Source organism: Mastigoproctus giganteus, chromosome 9 (assembly GCF_048544385.1).
Source record: "Mastigoproctus giganteus isolate SK-2022 chromosome 9, ASM4854438v1, whole genome shotgun sequence".
Lineage (NCBI taxonomy): Eukaryota > Metazoa > Arthropoda > Arachnida > Uropygi > Thelyphonidae > Mastigoproctus > Mastigoproctus giganteus.
The window spans coordinates 43685072-43709275 of NC_143583.1; the positions used below are offsets into that span (position 1 = coordinate 43685072).

At 39.0% G+C, this 24204-nt stretch overlaps 1 protein-coding gene across 2 annotated transcripts in view; it reads left to right on the forward strand.

The window, feature by feature from the left end:
- The window catches only part of Sqor (Sulfide quinone oxidoreductase), a 133406-nt gene that overhangs the window by 61478 nt on the left and 47724 nt on the right, over positions 1–24204 (forward strand). For both annotated transcript variants that reach the window (XM_090382089.1, XM_090382090.1), the window contains exon 7: positions 19388–19571. In XM_090382089.1, coding sequence (XP_090238215.1) covers positions 19388–19571 — 184 coding nt within the window. The remainder of the gene's footprint in view (positions 1–19387; positions 19572–24204) is intronic.

Sequence of the window (24204 nt, forward strand, 5' to 3'; positions counted from 1 at the left end):
CCAACATTGTCCATGTTCATAACGTAAATCGCGAATTTGCATAAAGGGTAATGGTGGTGATATCAAACGCTCAGTTACAACATCCAATGGAGGTAAACGAGTAGGATATGCTGGATATATAAATCTATTTGACGTGGCCATAGTTGGTATCTGTCCCTCTTTTAATGAAGTATGACATGTATTACCTGTCACGAAAGTACTCACTTCTTGTAAATGAAATTCATTTTTAAGTGATTCATATAGAAACCAAGGGGCTCACACCTGGTGAGTATGGGCTTGGCACAGTCAGGGTCCTGAGCTGGATATCATCATTCTTCTCTTTCTTGGTGATTCCCTTCTACTTGTGTCTCTCTCTCTCTCTCTCTCTCTCTCTCTCTCTCTCTCTCTCTCTCTCTCTCTCTCTCACTCTCTCAGGGTAACTCGGGAATTGTTTTTTTTTTTTTTTTTGGCTGGTGCAGCACAAGCCTCAGGCTTCCTAGCACCACATAGCTAATAATAATAATACAGTGGTGCCTCGCAATTCGACTATAATCCGTCGCCGAATTAGAGTCGAATTGCAGGTCAATATTTTCCATATAAGTTTATGGAAAATTGATTAATTCGTTGTCGGAGAGAAATACACAGTATTATTGACTTTACTATATTCTACCATTAGTAAAATAATAAGAGGAGTTTACCTCAATATAGTGCATAGAACACTTCCTTATGATACCCTCCAGAAATTAAAACGGAAAAAAAAAAAAAAAAAAAAAAAAAAAAAAACGAAAAAATCAAAAACTTACCGGTACATTAGAGTAAAATATAAATAATTAAATAATCAATTTAACACAATTCAAATCAATATAAAACAATTAAAAATCAAATTAACGCAATTAAAAGAATAACGAAAATATTCAAAACGATTTTCCTTCCTGAAGCTGACAATGCTTTTCGACCGTATGTCGTGATCACAGGAATGAAAATTACCGAATCGGGCTAAACCTGATACTTAAATATCAGGCCTCAGGCCTCAGAAATAAAAAACAGACACGTTAATAAGTTGCAAACATTATCGGATAGGTCAAGACACGTTCATGCGAATTCTAACACATTGTCGCGAGCTTGCGACCAAGTTCATACGAGTTGGGTGACATCCCCCCCCACAGACACACAACGTGCTACCACAGAATATGTCAGCTAGTTCATGAACACCCCCTCACCCGGTATCCAACGAACCGACATATCAACAGGTTACAAATCTTTCCTCGTGTACACTATCTCAGGACCACATTTCGCTTTTATCCAAAGGACTAAATTATAATTTACCACCGCGAAAACTGCCTAAAAAACAATGCATAATTGATATTGAATTTGGACTTCGTAATGTTCCACAAAAAGATGTATTTATTCAACAAGTTAACCAAGTAGTGAATAACATAAAAGAAACGCGACTTCCTAAATTGAATACACATGACAGTTCAGCTTTACGAGAACTTCGAGGAAATAAGGACATTATTATACAGAGGGCAGATAAAGGAGATACAGTGGTAATACTAGATAAACATGATTATATTAATAAGTTAGATTCAGTTGTGTCAGATACCTCCACTTATCATGAAGTAGACCCGGCACTGTTTACCAATTTGGTCAATCAATACAATAAAACGTTAACCGCGTATCGAAAAAACGACTACATTACTATGGTTCAGTTAAAGGAATTGAAGTCCAGAACATACAATATTCCTGCACTTTTCGGTCAGGTAAAATTACACAAGACTAGGTTTCCTATTCGACCTATTGTTTCCTACAGGAACTCAGCATTTTCATCCTTAGCCACACATGTATATAACATTATAAAACCCTTTAGACAGGTAATACAATTTGGGATTAAGAACTACGATACATTATTTAATAAGCTTAAAGACTGTAGACTCGGTGACAATGACAATTTATTCTCACTAGATGTTACCTCATTATATACGAATGTAAATTGAATACACATTAGATATTATTTGGGATATGTTAAATAAAAACTTGACACCGATTAATTATACGAAGCTACCTATTAAGGAAATTTTTCACTTAATTAAACTGTTAGTTGAGGCTAACTACATCACCTTTCGAGACAAGGTGTACAAACAAATTTTTGGATTACCAATGGGTTTGAGCCTGAGTGGCTTAATGTCAGAGATCTATCTCTCAACGATTGAACAGATACATTTGACACCTTTTCGAACCCATATCACATACTATGGGAGGTATTTAGACGATGTTCTAGTTATTACCGATAGTAATACTATCCAAGACATTTTACATTCGTTTAATAATATTCATTCTAGACTCAAATTTACATTGGAAAGGGAGGATACGGATACAAAGTCATTAAACTTTCTAAATTTCACGCTTACTCGGGACTCGAATAAAATACAATTTAGCATCTATCAAAAACCTACAAACACCGGTATGCTTCTACATTATAATAGCTATCACCCGTTCACCTACAAAAGATCGATTATCTTTAATCAATTTCTTAATGCCTATAAATATTCAACGACGGATTCTGCTTTGTACTCAGAAATACAAATATTAACTAGCAGATTCTTAAACAGGGGTTATTCCATTACCACAATAAACCGAATTAGGGTACAAGGATAAGCTAAGGATAGGATACAAAATACTACACCAATCAACAATAGTAATATCAAAAAATACTTTATTTCTGTCCCATACGTTGAACAGTGGCACAAACAGCTTAACAGATTCTTTAAAGATACCGAATTTAAAATTGTAGCTAGTCCAATGCAGAAGTTACACACTATACTGAACAATCACTCGGTTCTTTCAGCGTTCGCAACACAAATTAATGATCTGGTATACAACATTTCTTGCGGTGATTGCGACTCGTCTTATCAGGGTTCGCCCCGATTTTCTCTTAATATTCGTGTAAATCAACATGAAGCCTCAGTTCGTGCTTCTCGTTCAGCAGCGTCAGAATTAGCCTTTCATGCCATTAACGAAAAACACACCTTTTTATTTAACGAGGCCAAAATACTTAACGTTCAATGTAATTATACACGACTATTAATTGCAGAAACCGTTGAAATTAAATTACACGAGAATTCTGTTAATGTTCGGCGGCCATATTCGATCTCCGATGTGTGGACCTTTATGCGCATGCACGAAGACAAATAATCTCTATTTAAGTATCAGGTTTAGCCCGTTTCGGTAATTTTCATTCCTGTGATCACGACATACGGTCGAAAAGCGTTGTCAGCTTCAGGAAGGAAAATCGTTTTGAATATTTTCGTTATTCTTTTAATTGCGTTAATTTGATTTTTAATTGTTTTATATTGATTTGAATTGTGTTAAATTGATTATTTAATTATTTATATTTTACTCTAATGTACCGATAAGTTTTTGATTTTTTTTTTTTTTTTTTTTTTTTTCTAATTTAATTTCTGGAGGGTATCATAAGGAAGTGTGCTACGCACTATATTGAGGTAAACTCCTCTTATTATTTTACTAATATTATTATCTACGTAGAACATATTGAGTAGTACAGCTCTGATTCATACTATCTAATATATTCTACCATATAACAAACGAAATTACAAAATACATAATGAGTACATACATTTCATTGAGCCTTAGATGTTGGAAGGATGTTTTATTTATCTTGTTCTACCCTTTCTCTTCTCCTCTTGGCTTGAATGGGGATGAGGAATTGATCAAGGGTGGACTGTCTCTCTCTCTTTTTCAAGATAGCCTTGAAGTGATGCATAGTAGTGTTATTAAACAAGTCTGTCATTCTAGTTACAACAGCAGTGTTGGGGTGCCATTTTAAACAAGCAGACTGCACATTCTCCCAGTGGAATAAAATTTCTTTAATGGCAGCTGTTGGCATCGGCCCTTTTTCCCTGTCTTCTTCTTCTTCAAGTGAAATTTCCTTTTCTCTCTCTTTTGCTTCCTGTTCGCTGAGTGTTTTGAGTTCTTCCACGGTTGGTTCGTCATCGTGATCCTCCACAAGCTCTTCCACATCAGCCTCATCAACTTCTCCTATGTCGAGGTTCTCCGCCGTCGAAATGATTTCTCGCATGGCCGCAGTTGCTTCTGATTCTTCAGCGGCTTGGACTGCATTGTTGTCATCCCGAAAAAAGGAAGGAACGAGTTTCTTCCATGATGCACGAAGGGTCCTCTGTGTTACTCCCTCCCAGGCAGTTTTAATAAAGGAAATGGCATGAAGAATATTGAACTCAGTCTTCCAGAACTCCTTCAGTGTCTTATCAGAAGAATGAGTCACGTCAAAAAGCTGTGAAAACAAAGCCTTGGTGTAAAGTTTTTTAAAACAGGCAATTACTTCTTGATCCATGGGTTGGATCAGTGATGTGGTGTTTGGAGGCAAAAACTGGACTTTTATGAAATCAAAGTCAATTTCAAGAATGTTTGCCAAGTCTTGAGGGTGGGCACTAGCATTGTCAAGAATCAGCAGTGCTTTCAAAGGTAAATTGTTGTCAATGAGGAATTTTTTTACGTTCGGGGCAAACTCCTCAAAAATCCAATCTTTGAAGACTTTCTGGTCTACCCAGGCTTTTGCATTGGATCTCCACATCACTGGCAGTTTGGACTTGATGATTTTCTTCCCAAAGCAGCGAGGATTTTTAGAGTGGTAAAACGAGAAGTGGCTTTACTTTAAAGTCTCCGCTTGCATTTGCTGCCAATAACAAGGTAAGCTTTTGTTTGTTTGGTTTTTATTGGCGCATTAGCAACTAAGGCTATAATGCGCCAAACTCAGGTTAACAAGGTAAGCCTATCTTTCATAGGCTTATGTCCTGGGAGTGTCACTTCTTCTTGCGTGATGTATGTTCGATTTGGTAAGCGCTTCCAAAATAACCCAGTTTCATCCCTGTTAAAAATTTGCTGCGGCAAGTAGCCTTCCTTCATGATTAAATCTTCAAATTTTTTCACAAACTCTTCTGCAGCCTTTTTATCTGCACTAGCTGCTTCCCCATGTCTGAGAACACTATGGATACCTGTTCTACCTTTGAATCTGTGAAACCGCCCACGACTTGCCTTGAATTCATCAGTTTGATCTGAGATACATCCTGGAATTTCCTTCTGCAATTCTTCAAAAATTAACCTAGCCTTCTCACAGATCATTACCTGAGTTACTGGATCTCCTTTCATCTGTCTTTCTCTAATCCAGGTAAGAAGCAGCTTTTCCATTTCTTCATTGATTAAAGATCTGTTTCTGTCAGAAATTTTGATTGCTCCAGCGAACACCCTAGCACCTATAATCAAAAAGTTGCCACGGTTGACCTAGGGATGCCATACTCTTGAGCGACATCTGTAATTGTTCTACCTTTCTGCACTTTTTCTATAATTTCTTTCTTCTTTTCTATGCTCAACCAAGTGTGTTTCTTTCCTGAATTATTCCACTGTTCACTTCTCTTTGGATACATTATCAAATTTCACTCAAAAAATAAATAACTGCCAAAGCACAAAAGTTTTTACTTTATGAGAAATGCAGAATTATAAATTAGCACAAACAACTAGAGCAAACGTGAACTCAGACTACGATTATTAACGAGATAATGTTGTCTCATAACTGAGGAAGAACTGACGACATACCTGTAGCTATCTTTGAGGGCGGCTAACGTAGCTGAACGATTGAGGGATCTATTCCCACTTTATCTATCATTGGTTAAATGTTACTCTCGCTCTTTAATACCATTGGTTAAAATGTATGAAGCAGCCATCACTATTTAGTGCTATTTAGTAACGTTAAATGCAGTTACGTAGTCCAGCAAAGAATTCTATCGTGCAATATCATGTAGCGTTTTTGCTGGCCTGCGAAATCCGACTGTCGAATAGCGGTACGTCGAATTGCGAGGCACCACCTGTAATATGAAGTTGTTGGAAATGGTTTCAAATCTAATTGAAACCATAAATGATCACAAACATTACAACTAAATCCAAATGGGTTTTAGTACACTAGTTTTTCAAACTCACTGTCAGCTCGTGTAGACACTATAGGGATGTAATCAAGAATCTTATTATTAGTCATTTCTAATTTCGCTTTTTTTTGTGCAAGATATTCATTCATTTGTTCTGCTGAAGTTTTAGATTCCTGATAAGTACAGGCATTATAGAACTCTGTGGTTGAATTTCATTATGATTCGGATTAGTTTGAATTTATAATTTCCTTTACTTCCGTTCGTGACAATCCTTCATTATTTCAGCTCAAGTTTTTTCAGGTGCAGTTTAAGAACTCCCAGCCATAACAAAACACTCTTGTTGAATTTCATCTGGATTCACATTTCTGTCCAACTTCGCTTTCTTTCTTTCAAGATATTCCTTCGAATGCTTGGCTGTAGATATTGGCACAGGCACTCGCTTATTAATCATTAAGGGCACCTCCATAGCCAGGTGGGCAGGAGCAGCAGTGCGTAGTACATGCTTCTTGATTAGACCGGGGTTCAAGCCCGTGACCACCAAATACGGAGAATGCGGAAAGGTCAGGGAATGACCACCACATATCCCCGGAGCAATATGGCCTTAGTTGATAATGCTCCTAAAAACCAAATAACAACAACAACAATAACAACATATTAATCATTATGCTGGTATAACATAGCATGTCACCGCTCAGTTGTACTTGTTGTGTCACTGCAACTTGTTGTATCCCTGCACTTGTTGCGTACAATTGAGTTTTCTTGGGCGCATGCATTGTACTTGTTGCATCACTGCACGCAACAAGTACAATGCATGAGCATCAGGTTTTGTGATGATTTCTAGATAACGTAAAACTTTTTCCAAATAACACCAGTAAAAGTAATTTCCAAATAACACCAGTAAAGTGTGGCATTGGAGGCAAGTTGCTGCTATGGATAAAGGGGTGGTTGAGGGGGAGAAGACAGAGAGTGGTAATCAATGGACACTGCTCATCGTGGACTAATGTTATTAGTGGAGTCCCTCAGGGTTCAGTATTGGGGCCTTTATTGTTTTCTGTATTTATAAATGATATTGATGATGGTATATCAGGCTTAATGTCCAAGTTTGCAGACGATACGAAGGTTGGCAGGGTTGTCAAGGACACTACTGACACTATGCTGCTGCAACAGGATTTGGAAAGGTTGAGCAGATGGGCTTCGAGGTGGCAAATGAAGTTTAACATTGACAAATGTAAAGTACTACATATGGGAAACAGCAACCCCAGAGCAACGTATCAACTCTGTGGTACTACACTGACAGTGGTAGAGAATGAAAGGGACCTGGGGGTGGTGGTGCAGGCAGATATGAAGTTCTCTGAGCAGTGCAGACGAGCTGCAAGAGTAGCTCATGGTGTATTGTCAATGATATATAGGAATTTTTCTAGCAGGGATAAGGAGGTGATTATTCCCTTGTATAAGGCAATGGTCAGGCCACACCTAGAGTACTGTATACAGGCCTGGAGGCCTCATTTCAGGAAGGATGTAGAGCTGCTGGAACGAGTACAGAGAAGGGCAACTAGATTGGTGAATGGGACAAAGGGGTTCTCTTACGAAGAAAGGCTTAAGTTTTGCAAATTACAGTGTCTGGAATCTAGGCACCAGCGGGGTGATCTGATAGAGGTGTACAAAGCCTTGAATGGTTTGAGCATGCTCAATGCTGATGGGATTCTTCCTCTAGCTCAGAAAAATCACCTGAGAGGGCATAAATTCAAATTGAGGAAAGACAGATGTAGGATAGATGTGCGGAAATTTGCCTTTAGCCAGCGGGTGGTTGGTGGGTGGAACAGACTTCCATCCCTTGTCGTGGAAGTTGATAGCCTAAATAAGTTTAAGGCTCAGCTGGACAGGTATTTCGAACGAACAGAGGGGTGAAGTGGAAGTGGTTCTTTTTATTTATTTATGTTACTTTTTTTTTTTTTTTTTTTTTTTTTTTTTTGGCTGATGCTGCATAAGCTTGCTTTCTTGCATCAAATGCCTCTACTAATGCTAATGCTAATGCTAAAACATTTTTAATGTCAAAAAACCCTTCCCATTTCACTGATCGATTCATTCCAAATGTTTATCTAGTTCTGCCTTGAATTTATTTAAGCTATCAACTTCCACAACAACAGATGGAAGTGTGTTCCAGCAATCAACTACCCACTGGCTAAAGGCAAACTTCCGTGTATCTGTTCTACAACTGTTTTTCCTTAGTTTGAATCTATGCCCTCTCATGTTTGTAATCTGAGCAAGAGGAAGAATCCCATCAGCATTGAGCCTGCTCAATCCATTCAAGACCTTATACACCTCAATCAGATCGCCTTGCAGGTGCCTAGTCTCCACAAGCTGCAATTTGCAGAACTTGAAGCCTTTCTTCATAAGAGCACCCATTTGTTCCTTTCACCAGTCTTGTGGCCCTTCTCTGTACTCGTCCTAGCAACTCTACATCCTTCCTAAAATGAGGCTTCCAGACCTGTACACAGTACTCAAGGTGTGGCCTGACCATTGCCTTATACAATGGGATAATCACCTCCTTATTCCTGCTTGCAAAATTCCTGTATATCATTGACAAGACCACATGACCTACTCTTGCAGCCTGTCTGCACTGCTCAGAAAACTTCATATCTGCCTGCACAATTACCCCCAGGTCCTTTTCATTCTCCACTACCCTGAGTGTAACACGACATAGTTGGTACATTTCTCTCAGGTTACTGCTACTCATATGCAGTACTTTGCATTTGTCAATGTTAAACTTCAGTTGCCACTTCTCAGCCTATCTGCTCATCTTTTCCAGATCCTGTTGCAGCAGCATACCATCATTACAGCCATTAACAATCTTGCTAACCTTTGTATCATCTGCAAACTGGGCCTTAAGCCTGATATACCTTCATCACTATCATTGATAAATATACAAAACAACAATGGGCCCAACACCGAACCCTGAGGGACACCACTAATAACATTAGTCCACGTAGAGCAGTACCCATTGATTACCATTCTGTCTTCTTCCACTCAACAATCCTTTTATCTATTGTAGAAACTTGCCCTTAATGCCGTACTGCTCCAATTTGTACAGTAATCTTCTGTGTGCAACAGTATAGAGGTAACAGGAGGAATATTAGGAATATTAGCATTAGCATTAGTAGAGGTGTACAATGCAAGAAAGCAAGCTTATGCAGCATCAGCCAAAAAAAAAAAAAATGCTCCCATTTCACCCCTCCCTTCGTTCCAAATACCTGTCCAGCTCAGCTTTAAATTTATTTAGGCTATCAACTTCCACAACAAAAGATGGAAGTCTGTTCCACCAATCAGCTACCCACTGGCTAAAGCAAACTTCCGCACATCTATCCTACAACTGTCTTTCCTCAATTTGAATTTATTCTCTGTCAGGTGATTATTCTGAGCAAGAGGAAGAATCCCATCAGCATTGAGCATGCTGAAACCATTCAAGGCTTTATACACCTCAATCAGATCACCTCACAAGTGCCTAGTCTCCAAACACTGTAATCTGCAAAACTTAAGCCTTTCTTTGTAAGAGCAACCCTTCGTTCCATCCACTAATCTTGTTGCCGCTGTCTGTACTCATTCCAACAGCTGTACATCCTTCTTAAAATGAGGCCTCCAGACCTGTATACAGTACTCAAGGTGTAGCCTGACCATTGCCTTATACAAGGGGATAACACCTCCTTATCCCTGCTAGAAAAATTCCTATATATCATTGACAATACACCATGAGCTACTCTTGCAGACCATCTGCACTGCTCAGAAAACTTCATATCTGCCTGCACAATTACCCCTAGGTCCTTTTAATTCTCTACCGCTGTCAGTGTAGTACTACAGAGTTGATACGTTACTCTGGGGTTACTGATTCCCATATGTAGTACATTACATTTGTCAATGTTAAACTTCATTTGCCACCTCTCAGCCCATCTGCTCAACTTTTCTATATCCTGTCACCTGATTAGAGATGTAACAGGAGAAAGCAATACTCATGATCTGGTTAACAGCAGTGATTCTTCATACATTAAGAATCTGCGAGTAAAAGACCCACTGGGTGGCAGCGAACTCTGTGTACTAATGTGGAGTTTAATTAAAGATATAGCTACTGTCAGGGGTAAAGTGAAAGGCTTTTGCTTTCGTAAGGGCGATAACAGTGGTCTCAGATGGTTTTTAAATTGTGTGCAGTGGGACCACATGATGATGTTACCAATAGTAAATTCTAAATGGAAAGTGTTCAGAGATGTTATCAAAGAAGCTACTAGGCTTATCATACCAACAAAGTAATACTGTTCAGTGCTTAGACCTAAATATGTCAGCTGAACTATTGTGACTATTTGCCATATAGTGCAAGTAATCCATAGGCTTTTGCTGCATTGGCAAAAAAAAAAAAAAACCCAAGTGGCAGAGAAGAAAAGTGCATGGGATGCATATCACGAATGCAAAGAAAAACAGCAATGAGTTCTGTGCTATTATATTAACAGTAGAAGGAAGGGGTTAAATCACATTGGGCCACTTGATGTCTATGAGTTAACTGTTGATGACCCCTGCTCAGGGTACAGACAAATTGAATAGGTATTTTGCATCTGCATTCACACGTGGAATTCTTTTTAGCATTAGCATTAGCATTAGTAGAGGCATTTGATGCAAGAAAGCAAGCTTATGCAGCATCAGCCAAAAAAAAAAAAAAAAAAACCCACTTCCACTTCACCCCTCTGTTCGTTCAAAATACCTGTCCAGCTGAGCCTTAAACTTATTTAGGCTGTCAACCTCCACCACAAGGGATGGCAGTCTGTTCCACCAACCAACCACCCGCTGGCTAAAGGCAAATTTCCGCACGTCTATCCTACATCTGTCTTTCCTCAATTTGAATTTATGCCCTCTCAGGTGATTTTTCTGAGCTAGAGGAAGAATCCCATCAGCATTGAGCATGCTTAAACCATTCAAGGCTTTATACACCTCTATCAGATCACCTCGCTGGTGCCTAGTCTCCAGACACTGTAATTTGCAAAACTTAAGCCTTTCCTCGTAAGAGCACCCCTTTGTTCCATTCACTAATCTTGTTGCCCTTCTCTGTACTCGTTCCAGCAGCTCTACATCCTTCTTGAAATGAGGCCTCCAGACCTGTATACAGTACTCTAGGTGTGGCCTGACCATTGCCTTATACAATGGAATAATCACCTCCTTATCCCTGCTGGAAAAATTCCTGTATATCATTGACAATACTCCATGAGCTACTCTTGCAGCCCGTCTGCACTGCTCAGAGAACTTCATATCTGCCTGCACAATCACCCCCAAGTCCCTTTCATTCTCTACCACTGTCAGTGTAGTACCACAGAGTTGATACGTTGCCCTGGGGTTGCTGTTTCCCATGTGTAGTACTTTACATTTGTCAATGTTAAACTTCATTTGCCACCTCTCAGCCCATCTGCTCAACCTTTCCAGATCCTGTTGCAGCAGTGTAGTGTCAGTAGTGTCCTTGACAACCCTGCCAACCTTTGTATCATCTGCAAACTTGGACATTAAGCTTGATATACCATCATCAATATCATTTATAAATACAGAAAACAATAATGGACCCAACACTGAGCCCTGAGGGACTCCACTAATAACATTAGTCCACGATGAGCAGTGTCCATTGATTACCACTCTCTGTCTTCTCCCACTCAACCACCCCTTTATCCATAGCAGCAATTTGCCTCCAATGTCACACTGCTCCAATTTGTGTAGCAGTCTTCCATGTGCAACAGTATCAAAAGCCTTTCTAAGATCCAAGTATATAATATCAAAGTTATTCAGGAAGGGGATGCTAGAAGTTTATCAAACTCTAATGAGGAGCTAAATGATTTTGTGATAACTGAAAGGAAAGTGGAGGAAAAATTGTTGAAGATGGACATAAAAAAGGCGTTTGGAGTGGATGGGATCTATCCAGTTATATTAAAGGAGGCAACAAAGAAAATAAGCAAACCCTTAGCCATTATTAGGAGAGAATCTTTGGATTTGAGGAAGGTCCCTATGGACTGGAGATGTGCAAATATATCTCCAATTCACAAAGGGGAATCAAAGGATGACACAACTAATTACAAACCTGTTAGTTTAATTTCTGTTTTGGGGAAAATAATGGAATTGCTGGTTAAAGAAGTAACCTAAGTCTAAGCACTGAACAGTATTACTTCGTTGGTATGATAAGCCTAGTAGCAGGACCATCTGGATAAGCATGGAATTATACTACAATCATAGCATGGATTTGTTAAGGGGCAGTCTTGTCTAACACATCAAATAGGTTACTATGATTGTTTTTTTTTTTTTTTTTTTTTTTTAGGAGCATTAGCAACTAAGGCCATATTGCTCCGGGATATGCGGTGGTCATTCCCTGAATGACCTTTCCGCATCCTCCGTATTTGGTGGTGACGGGCTCGAACCCCGGTCTAATCAAGAAGCGTGTGCTACACACTGCTGCTTCTTCCCACCTGGCTACGGAGGCGCCCGGTTACTATGATGCAGTGATCATCGAACTGGATGGCAAAAAAAATATTTGATATCATATACTTGGATTTCAGGATTGCTTTTGATACTGTTGTACATAAAAGGCTGCTGTACAAACTGGAGCAATGTGGCCTTAAGGGCTTACTCCTATGGATAAAGGAATGGTTAAGTGTAAGAAGACAAAAGAATGGTTATCAATGAGCACTGCTCTTTGTGGGCTAATGTTATTAGCAGAATTCCACAAATTTCAGTTCTGGGCCCATTGTTGTTTTCATTATTTATAAGTGATACTGATGAAGGTAAATCAGGCTTAATGTCTAAGTTTGCAGATGATACAAAAGGTTGGCAGAGTGGTTAATGACAGTCACCAGGGTGAGCTACTGGAACATGATTCTATATTCCAGTAGCTCATTGACAAATCCCCATGCTGCCAGGACACCTCATAGCATTTCTCAATGATATACAGAAACTTTGCTAGAATAGATAAGGAAGTGATTATCCCTTTGTATAAGGCCATGGTTAGGCTGCACCCTGCATATACAGGTCTGGAGGCCACTTTAGGAAGGATGTAGATCTATTGGAATGGGTGCAGAGAAGGAAAACCAGACTGGTGAAGGGAACAAAAATTAGATCTTTGAATTTAGGCATAAATTCAAATTGATGAAGGGTGGCTGCAGGATAGATGTGCAGAAGTTTGCCTTCAGCCAGCTTGTTTTCTTCCATCATTTGCCACTACTACTACTACTACTATATTAGACTTGCTGTCCAAGTTTGTAGATGACACAGAGGTTGGCAGGGTGGTTAATGATAGTAATTAGAGTGAGCTACTGCAACAGGATCCAGAAAAATTAGGCAGATGGCTGAGAAATGGCCATTGAAATTTAATATTTACAAATGCAAGGTACTGCATATAGGTAGCAGTAATCACAGGTTGTTTACTAACTATGCTCAATATAGTGGAAAATGAAAACTATGTTGGGGTAATTGTGCAGTCAGATATGAAGTTCGCTGAGCAATACAGACCAGACAGGCTGCCAGGATGACTCATGGCATTTTGTCAATGATATACAGGAACATTGCCAGCAAGGATAAGGAGGTGATTATACCATTGTATAAGGCAATGGTAAAGCCACATCTGGAGTATTGCATACAGTTCTGGAGGAAAAGGTATCACTATATAGTTTTAAGATGGATGTAGAACTGCTGGAAAAGGTGCAGAGAAGGGCAATGAGATTGGTGAAGGGAACAAAAGGGTGGACTTGCCAAGAAAGGCAAGATATTTTTCAGCAAATTGCAGAACCTGGAGACTAGGCACTTGCGAGGTAATCTGGTTAAGATGCTTAAGGCTTTGAATGGATTGAATGAGCTCAGTCCTGATGGCATTCTTCCTCTTGCTGAGACTACTTGTGTGAGGGGCATAAATTCAAATTGATGAAGGGTGGCTGCAGGATAGATGTGCAGAAGTTTGCCTTCAGCCAGCCAGTGTTTGATTGTTGGAACAAACTTCCATCTGTTGTGGAGTTGGATAGTTTGAATAAATGTGAGGAAGAACTAGATAAATTATTGGAGGGGATAGGTATGTGATGTGGGTGATGATGCTTTCTTGCATTTTCTGCTATGAATAATAAATGCAAATTATATGCTACATTCTTCATCATCACTGCAACAGCCATCTCTTCAAACAATGCTTTCAGAAATTGGTACCTTCCTTTGCTGTAACAAACTACTTGTATCACCAGACTTTTGCATCGTGTGTATCTGCCTTTTCCATTGGCCAAAGGATGTGCTATTCTTTTGGTAACAGAGTTTAACGAAAAAAGTACAATCTTTCAATTGAAGCCTCAAGTTGAATTTCTTTGTCTCTTCTGTTATTACATGTTCTTATAGCTTTTCCATGGGTGTGCCTCATTGGAATATAATTTGCATTATTTTTCTATATAGTGATACTTTTTCCTGGTAGTACTTTATAGGATTAATTATATATTTTTTTTCTTTTGTCCTCATTGCATGACTGTTGTTCATTCAGAATTTCAGTTCTGTGCAATCAGCCATTTTCTGATGACAGGATTTCAGAGTGGTGCAGTTTAATTATACCTATAACTACTCTGTTTATTACTTTTAAGTCTCGCACGTGGGAATAACTACCTGGGATCACTGACAATCTCATAAGCAAGAAGATTTCAAGCAGAGGATTTGGTTGCCATTTTCCCAAAATTTGCACATCTGGGTTGCATGCATAACCTGAATATCAGCTTCATAGTATTTTAGCCTTTTGAGTGGGTTCACCTGTTTAGGTATTGTCTTGTATTTAGGCTTCCTTGGGTGTGATCATTGGAAAAATGTCCGTAATGAAACTTAAGGAAGGACCAGTGTCAACCTGACCATGTTTGATAATCTAAGCTTATAGGTTGCATTTATAAAAGCAGTCAAAAAGATATTTTGCCTCTTAAAGTGAATAACATTGATGCACTATCTAGATTTTACTTCAATACATAACTCACAGACAGTTAAATTAACTTAAAAATATAATAATTATTTTTACATATGGGACAGAAAAAAAAGTACAGTAAACCCCCGCTATTTGCGGGGGTTACGTTCCTGAGAAACGTCGCGGATACTGAAAACGCGAATAGTGAGTTATGGCTCCCATAGTAATAAAGGGGTTCCATTCCGAAGTATGAAATATATAAGAAAAACTAGTCTAAAATTTTGTCTATGTATGTATTATATGTACCTTCATAATATGAATATGTACATAAACAATACATAGTGAAATGCAAGCATATGGCATCGAAATGAAAATAAGAAACAATTTAATATTAAATGTAATATTTATTAGAAATTTCAAACAAATCTTTCAAACCAGCGCCTTTGCTAGCAAAAAAACTTATCCCGCCAGTGCTATCACCAGTTTCGCTAAAGTGTTGATAAAGGAGTTTTGCTTTTTCATGAATGATGAGTGAACTTAATGGAATTTTATTTTGAGTTCGGTCTTCTATCCACAGATTTAAAGCTTTTTCCATTTTTTCTAATTTAACATCACGAGTTACAGAGCAAATTTTTAAAGAAATTAGTGCGTTTTCACGGACACTATGGCGGATTTTTTCTTCCGATTTTTTGATTGATCGTACCGTTGACTCATTGATTTTATAATGTTTTGCCACCGAGGAGACACTTTCACCATTAGAAATTTTGTCTAATAACTCAATTTTATTCACTAATGTCATCACCTTCTTTGATATTTTCACATTTCCCTCGTTATTCGTAGCCATAATTTGTACGGGTTAGAAAGAACAAAGTCTGTTTTACACTGCAAAACGGTATATTTTATCACTTTTTTAAGCATATCAATTTATAAATTGATAAATTTATTCAATTTATAAGCATATAAATTAAAAGCAAACAATGAAACCTTCCATGACAAGCACATAACACACACTGAACAAGGATTAGTGAGAAACATCCACGCTCGCGATTTTGTCACCCCTCTCCCCCCACGCACTGAGTGCTGTTTTGAACGGGAAAGATAATTTTAGCCACGCCCAATTTTTTTTTTATGGCGGAAAATATTCACGACGCTTTAAAATTCACATTTTTTTAGGTTTCATTTTATATTAAATCACCGATCACGAATACGAGAAACCGTGAATACAGATACCACGAATAGCGGGGATTTACCGTATTAATAATCTTTTTGTTCTAAAACTGTTTGTCCAAATTCACTAAATAAAACCCTTTATGCTTAACTTTACTGCAAATAGGTAATCAGTGTGCTGAAGTGGGATTTACTCAAAGAGGTAACTACTATCAGGGGTAAAGGGAAGGGTTTTTGCTTTCGTAATGGCGACTACGGTGGTCTGAGACAGTATTTAAATTCTATATGGTGGGACCAACTGATGATGTTACCAACAGCAAATTCAAAATGGGAAGCATTCAAAGAACTAGGCTTTATATACCAACTAAGAAATATGGTTCAAGGTTTAGGCCAAAATGGATGTCAGATGAACTAATGAGACACATGGCAGAGAAGAAAATGCATGGGATACATAAATTAATGGGTGACATGGAAGCTTATGATAGATATAAGCTGGTCTGTAACCAAGTCACAAAGGAGATTAGGTAGGCAAAGACAGATTATGAGAAATTGTTGGCAAAGGATGCAAAGAAAAACAACAAAGAGTTCTTTACCTATGTAAACTCTAGAAGGAAAGGGATGAATCAGATTGGTCCACTGGATCTTGATGGTTCAACTGTTGATGATCCTGCTCAGGTGGTTAACAAACTAAATGAGTATTTTGCATATACATTCACCCATGAGTTATTCAGGGAGGGAAATGGCAGAGGTGAAGTAAACTCTGGCAGTGAGCTAGATGATTTTGTAATAACTGAGAGGAAAGTGGAGGAGAAATTGTTGAAGATAAACATAAAAAAGGCACCCGAGGTGGATGGGATCTATCCAGTTATATTAAAGGAGGCAGCAAAGGAAGTAAGCAAACCCTTAGCCATAATTATGAGAGCTTCTTTGGACTCAGGGGAGGTACCCATGGACTGGAGATGTGCAAATGTGACCCCAATTCACAAAGGAGGATCAAAGAGTGACACAAGTAATTATAGACCTGTTAGTTTAATTTCTGCTCCAGGAAAATTAATGGAGGCACTGCAGGATCATCTAGACAAGACTTCAGTCATAGCTCGGACACAGCATGGTTTTTGTTAAGGGAAAGTCTTGCCTCACCAATTTGATTGGATACGATGATGTGGTCACAAAAGAACTGGATGCAGGGAATAACTTTGATATCATATATTTGGAACTTAGAAAGGCTTTTCATACTGTTGCACATGGAAGACTGCTGAACAAATTGGAGCAGTGTGGCATTGGAGGCATGCTGCTATGGATAAAGAGATGGTTGATTGGGAGAAGACAGAGAGTGGTAATCAATGGACACTGCTCATCGTGGACTAATGTTATTAGTGGAGTCCCTCAGGGTTCAGTGTTGGGTCCATTGTTGTTTTCTGTATTTATAAATGATATTGATGATGGTATATCAAGTTTAATGTCCAAGTTTGCAGACGATACAAAGTTTAGCAGGGTTGTTAAGGACACTAATGACAGTACGCTGCTGCAACAGGATCTAGAAAAGTTGAGCAGATGAGCTGAGAGGTGGCAAATGAAGTTTAACATTGACAAACGTAAAGTACTACATATGGGAAGCAGTAACCCCAGAGTGACGTATCAACTCTGTGGTACCACACCGACAGTGGTAGAGAACGAAAAGGACCCATATGAGCTACTGTTACAGGCAGATATGAAGTTTTCTGAGCAGTGAAGATGGTCTGCAAGAGTAGCTCATAGTGTCTTGTCAATGATATACAGGAATTTTTTAGCAGGGATAAGGAGGTGATTATCCCCTTGTATAAGGCAATGGTTAGGCTACACCTTGAGTACTGTATACAGGACTGGAGGCCACATTTTAAGAAGGATGTAGAGCTGTTCGAACGAGTACAGAGAAGGGCAACAAGATTAGTGAATGGAACAAAGGGTTGCTCTTACGAGGAAAGGCTTAAAATTTTGCAAATTACAGTGTCTGGAGACTAGGCACCTGTGAGGTGATCTGATAGTGATGTATAAAGCCTTGAATGGTTTGAGCATGCTCAATGCTGATGGGATTCTTTCTCTTGCTCAGAATAATCACCTGAGAGGGCATAAATTCAAATTGAGGAAAGACAGATGTAGGATAGATGTGCAGAAGTTTGCCTTTAGCCAGTGGGTAGTTGGTTGGTGGAACAGACTTCCATCCTTTGTTGTGGAAGTTGATAGCCTAAATAAATTTAAGGCTGAGCTGGACAGGTATTTGTAATGAATGGAGGGGTGAAATGGAAGCGGTTTTTTTTTTTTTTGGCTGATGCTCTATAAGCACTGACAGTGGTGGAGAATGAAAAGGACCTGGGGGTAATTGTGCAGGCAGATATGAAGTTCTCTGAGCAGTGCAGACGAGCTGCAAGAGTAGCTCATGGTGTCTTGTCAATGATATACAGGAATTTTTCTAGCAGGGATAAGGAGGTGATTATTCCCTTGTATAAGGCAATGGTCAGGCCACATCTTGAGTACTGTGTACAGGTCTGGAGGCCTCATTTCAGGGGGGATGTAGAGCTGCTGGAACGGGTACAGAGAAGGGCAACAAGATTAGTGAATGGAACAAAGGGTTGCTCTTACGAAGAAAGGCTTAAGTTTTGCAAATTGCAGAGTCTGGAGACTAGGCACCGGCGAGGTGATCTGATAGAGGTGTATAAGGCTTTGAATGGTTTGAGCATGCTCAATGCCAATGGGATTCTTCATCTTGCTCAGAATAATCACCTCAGAGGGCATAAATTCAAATTGAGGAAGGACGGATGTCGGATAGATGTGCGGAAATTTGCCTTTGGCCAGCGGGTGGTTGGTTGGTGGAACCGACTTCCATCACTTGTTGTTGAAGTTGATAGCCTAAACAAATTTAAAGCTCAACTGGACAGGTATTTCGAACGAACGGAGGGGTGAAATGGGAGTGGGTTTTTTTTTTTTTTTTTTTTTGGCTGATGCTGAATAAGCTTGCTTTCTTGCATCATATGCCTCTACTAATGCTAATGCTAAAGCTTGCTTTCTTGCATCATATGCCTCTACTAATGCTAATGCTAATGCTAAAGCTTGCTTTCTTGCATCATATGCCTCTACTAATGCTAATGCCAATAATTTAAATCTGAATAGTGCTTTTGTCTGCCAAAATTTTTTTTATTTAGTAAATATTTTCTAATTTGGCATTTTTTATCAATGTAAAAATAAAACTTAAGTAAAAGTTAATGTACTAATTGGGTACATTTGGCAATTAATCCTTGTATTTATCTTTGTTTAGGAAATCTGAATAAACATATTGTTTTCGGATGATTTTGTTTTTTTATAATTTTTTATTTTCTTTTAACAGTATGAGCTGCTTCATATCACACCTCCTATGTGTCCTCCAAAAGCACTTAAAGGTAGTCCTTTAGCAGACCCAACAGGATATTTAAATGTGAATAAAAATACCTTACAACATATGAAATATTCCAATGTTTTTGGAATAGGAGACTGCACAAATGTACCTACCTCTAAAACTGCAGCTGCAGTTGGTAAGTTTTAGAATTTTACCAAAATAGTAAGTTACATTATCATAATATTCAGGCACTGTATTCTTTAGAAGTATTTTGCCACAGACATGTCAAGGAATGGAGGTTTATTCAGGAAATTAATAACATTTTCACATCTCTTATGACATTAAACCCCCATAACACACACACACACACACACACACACACACACACACACACACACACACACACACACACACACACACACACACACACACACCTCTTATGACAGCTGCAACTCTTTTGGGAATTATTTCAACCAATTTATGCTAATAGATAGCTGATATTTCTTTTCTTTTTTCTTCAACACAGTTATTACCTGCATAAATGAAGGCAGCTGAATCATAGCTTGTAATGGTTTCACTACTTTTCACTTATTTGGATAGGATTCAATAAAAATTTTGTTAGTGACTGGCAGGTTAATGGCAGTACATATATGAATATGTTATTTGTCATTGAGTTTGAGAAATCTAGATTTGAATATCATTATGGCTGATGGATTAAATTAAGGCTATAGTTAGCTGGCCTTTCTCAGGAGGTGTGGAGTTTATTCTCCCATGAGTTATTCTTGATTTTTCAGCCCACATAACCTGTAGGTCATCCTATTAATGTATATGTTTACAGACATAATATTTGAAAAAAAAAAACATATCAACTGGAGTAACAAAACAAAAATTAATACACTATAGCATGAGTAGTCTATGTACCAGAAATTCACAACAACAAATTAGATCACTATATATTAACTGTACCCTTATCCAGCACTGAAACTCATTACAAAGTTGTTTCATGGCTAGATGAGGACTTCATGCCAGCTGTGACAATTCTACATTGTTATTCTTTACAAGTCTTGGAAGGATTGGAAAATTTGTTCCCCTTGCAGCATTGTTGTGCAAATACATAAGGATTCACTTTCAAGGATTTCCAAAATGTAGATAGTAGGAATTACCCAGAAAAACATTGTAGGATATGGTCTTGAAGTTTATAGGCACTTCAGATTCACTCTTACCAGTGTGCAATATCCCAACTTTCTTGTTTGACGTGAACAGTCTGCAGTTCAGCTTATCACTCAAGAGGTCCTTGAGGTTGTCACAGACATTCTCTCAGATATGCCACACAAGCTGTACTTGCTACTTGGCAGTCTAAAACGCTAATGGAACTGATATTTGGGTGACATTCAAGTCAAGTGGACTCAATTTCGGCGAAGTCCAGATGGTCTGTGACGGCCAAATCATCTGCTTGCACTTTCATGATGGTGGGACTGTTAGTAATCCTGGTTATAACCTCCATGCACAAGCACACTGTGGGTGACCATCCAGGCATAAACCAACGTAAGCAAGGGTCCAGGAATGCCATCCCCTCTGGGTTACCAGGCAATACTAGGTGGTAGACGACTCTCTTCAACCGGTACTTTGCTTATTGGAGGCTTGAAGTGGTGGAACCCATGTTTAGTCTCCAGAGCTAAGTTCCGATCAACCCTTCCCCATCTCTTCCATCATGCAGTATGATTGATGACTTTTGAGGTTATGATGAACATCATGGCAGGATCCAGTCTTCCTTACATTTCGAGGGTACAGCTCTAAAACGGGGTTCGCAGGCCGGTCGCTAGTTAGTACACTAGACTGAACCTATTGGCTTCTGGATCAGCAAGTGTTAATCTTGCTACCTCTACTCTGCCAGTTAGTGAATGGAGGGAGTCCGAGTAGTGTGTATGTGTGGGGGGGGGGCATTGTCGAGGCCATGTTATGTAAAGGATCTGGGTATATTCTTACCATATGTATGCCATATTCAGAAATTTCATTACTTCATACAGCATGTCCCCCCCACTTTTTCTTACTATTGAATTATCTAGATCCTGTTGCAGTAGCACACTGACAGTAATGGCAGTGTGCTACTGCAACAGGATCTAGATAATTTGGGCAGATGGGCTAAGAAGTGGCAACTGAAGTTTAACCTTGACAAATGCAAAGTACTGCATATGGGTAGAAGTAACCCCAGAGAAACGTACCAACTGTGTGGTACCACACTTAAGGTGGTAGAAAATGAAAAAGACCTAGGAGTAATTGTGCAGTCAGATATGAAGTTTTCTGAGCAATGCAGACAGGCTGCCAGGGCAGGTCATATGGTTTTGTCAATAATATATAGGAACTTTGCTAGCAGAGAGAAGGAGGTGATTGTCCCTCTGTATAAGGCAATGGTCAGGCCACGCCTTGAGTACTGCATACAGGTCTGGAGGCCTCATTTTAGGAAGGATGTAGATTTGCTTGAGTGTGTACAGAGAAGGGCAACAAGATTGGTGAGGGGAATGAAGGGATCCTCTTACCAAGAGAGGCTTAAGTTCTGCAAATTGCAGTGGCTGAAGACTAGGCACCTGAGGTGTATAAGGCCTTGAATGGGTTGAGCACGCTGAATTCTGATGGGATCCTTCCACTTGTTCAGATTAGGAACCTAAGGGGATAAATTCAAATTAAGAAATGACAGATGTAGAATAGATTTGCGGAAATTTGCCTTTAGCCAACGGGAGGGTAATTGCTGGAACAAACTTCCTTTTGTCGCTGTGGAAGTTGATAGGTTAAATAAATTTAAGGAGGAACTGGACAGGCATTTGGAGGATGGTGTGATTTTTTTTTTTTTTTTTTGGCTGATGCTGCATAAGCTCATACACTTGTTTTCTTGCATCACATGCCACTACTACTACTAGTACACCATGAATTGTCAATCTAATAGAATAAGCTTATCTGCAAAAAGATCTAAACCTCCGAAACACTTCCTAGTTCATTTCATAAATTTACGTGGTCTCAATTCTAATCTCAACGATGTCCATTTCCACTTGCAGTTTGCCAAACCCCATGTACTTTTTCTGACAGAATCTCAGTTATTGGTTGATTCAACTACTGCTCATCTTGGTTGTCCAAATTATTCGCTGTGCGATTCCTTTTGCCTCAAAGATGGTACTTGTGCATATGTCTGTTCCGATATTCCCTGTCAGATACTTGGTAATTTGGAATCTCCTCTCTTTGATCTTCTCTGGCTTAAAATCTCTCTATCTCATTGTGTCAAATTCATCTGTTGTCTCTACCATTCTTCCAACTCTGCTAATCAGTCCTTTCTCCAGTTTTTCTTTGACTTTCTCCAGTCCAACTTTCTTAACAGTGAGGTCATTTTCCTTGGATTTTAATTTTCCAGCTGGTTTCCGGTTTCTAGTCACACTGACCTAGCCGGTTGAGATGCTGAGGCTTTTGCAATTACTAATGACCTTGCACATATTGTTCATTTACCTACAAGAATACCAGACAATCCTAACCATACAGCCAACACGTTTGATCTTTTTCTCACAACCAACCCTTCTAAGTACACGGTCGAAGTGAGTGGTCCTTTAGGCACCTCAGATCACAACTTGGTGATTATCTCTTCTCCAATGGAGCCTTTATCTCATGGCTATTCCCAACCTCGTGTTGTTTGGCATTACAAGAATGCAAAATGGGATGAGCTGCGAGACTTCTTTTCTTCTTTATTTTGGTCTGATTACTGTTTCAGATTTCTGATGTCAACGTTTGCTCAGATCGTGTCAGTGAAATTATTCTTGTTGGAATGGAATCCTTTATCCCACACTCCACTTTAAAATCTTGTCCTTTATCTAAACCTTGGTTTTCCAATAAATGTGCTAAGGCTGTTCAAGAGAAGGACGTTGCATATCATAATCGGCTTGTTTCCAATTCTTCAGTTTCATTTTCTCCTTACACCAAAGCTCGCAACAAACATAAATCAGTTATTAATCAGTCCTAACTAGATTTTGAGCAGACTAAGAGTAGAAAACTTGTGTTTTGCCCTAATGGTAGCTGAGCATTCTGGTCTCTTGCCAAAGCTGTTGGCTGCAACTTTTCCACATCTCTGCTCCCACCTCTGTCAAAAGATGGTTCTGTTGTCGCTTCAGCCAAGGATAAAGCTGACCTGCTAGCATCCCATTTTTCTTCCAACTCATGTATTAATGATCTTGGTAAAAAACCTCCTGCCATTCCCAACAAGCTCCATTCAATGCATGCTGTAGTCTTCCGTCAAAAGGATGTCAGAAGGATTTTAACGAATCTTGATGCTAAGAACGCTGCAGGTCCTGATGGTATTTCTCCACTTTTTCTCAAAACCTGTGCTCCTGAACTTACTCCTGTTCTATGTTGCCTTTTTCACTTTCTTATACCAAAGGTTGGAAATTTGCTCATATCCAGCCAGTTCCTAAAAGGGTGACAAATCCTTCCCATCCAATTATTGTCCCATTGCAATTTTTTCTACTCTTTCTAAAGTAATAGAGAAATTAATTACCCACCAACTCTTAAACTACCTAGAACCCTTCCGTCTGATCAACGATCACCAGTATGGATTCCATCAGTGTCAATCCACCGGTGATATTGTGGCTTATGTTACCCATTTATGAAAATTTCAATGGAAACGTTCGGTGATACACAAGCAGTTACTCTTGACATCTCAAATGCTTTTGATCATGTTTGGCCTAAAGGTCTTCTATACAAGCTTTCATCTTAAGGATTGCCAACCGTTTTTTGTAATTCGTTATCCAGTTTTCTCTCTGATCGCTCACTGAGCTTGATGGTAGATGGCTCTC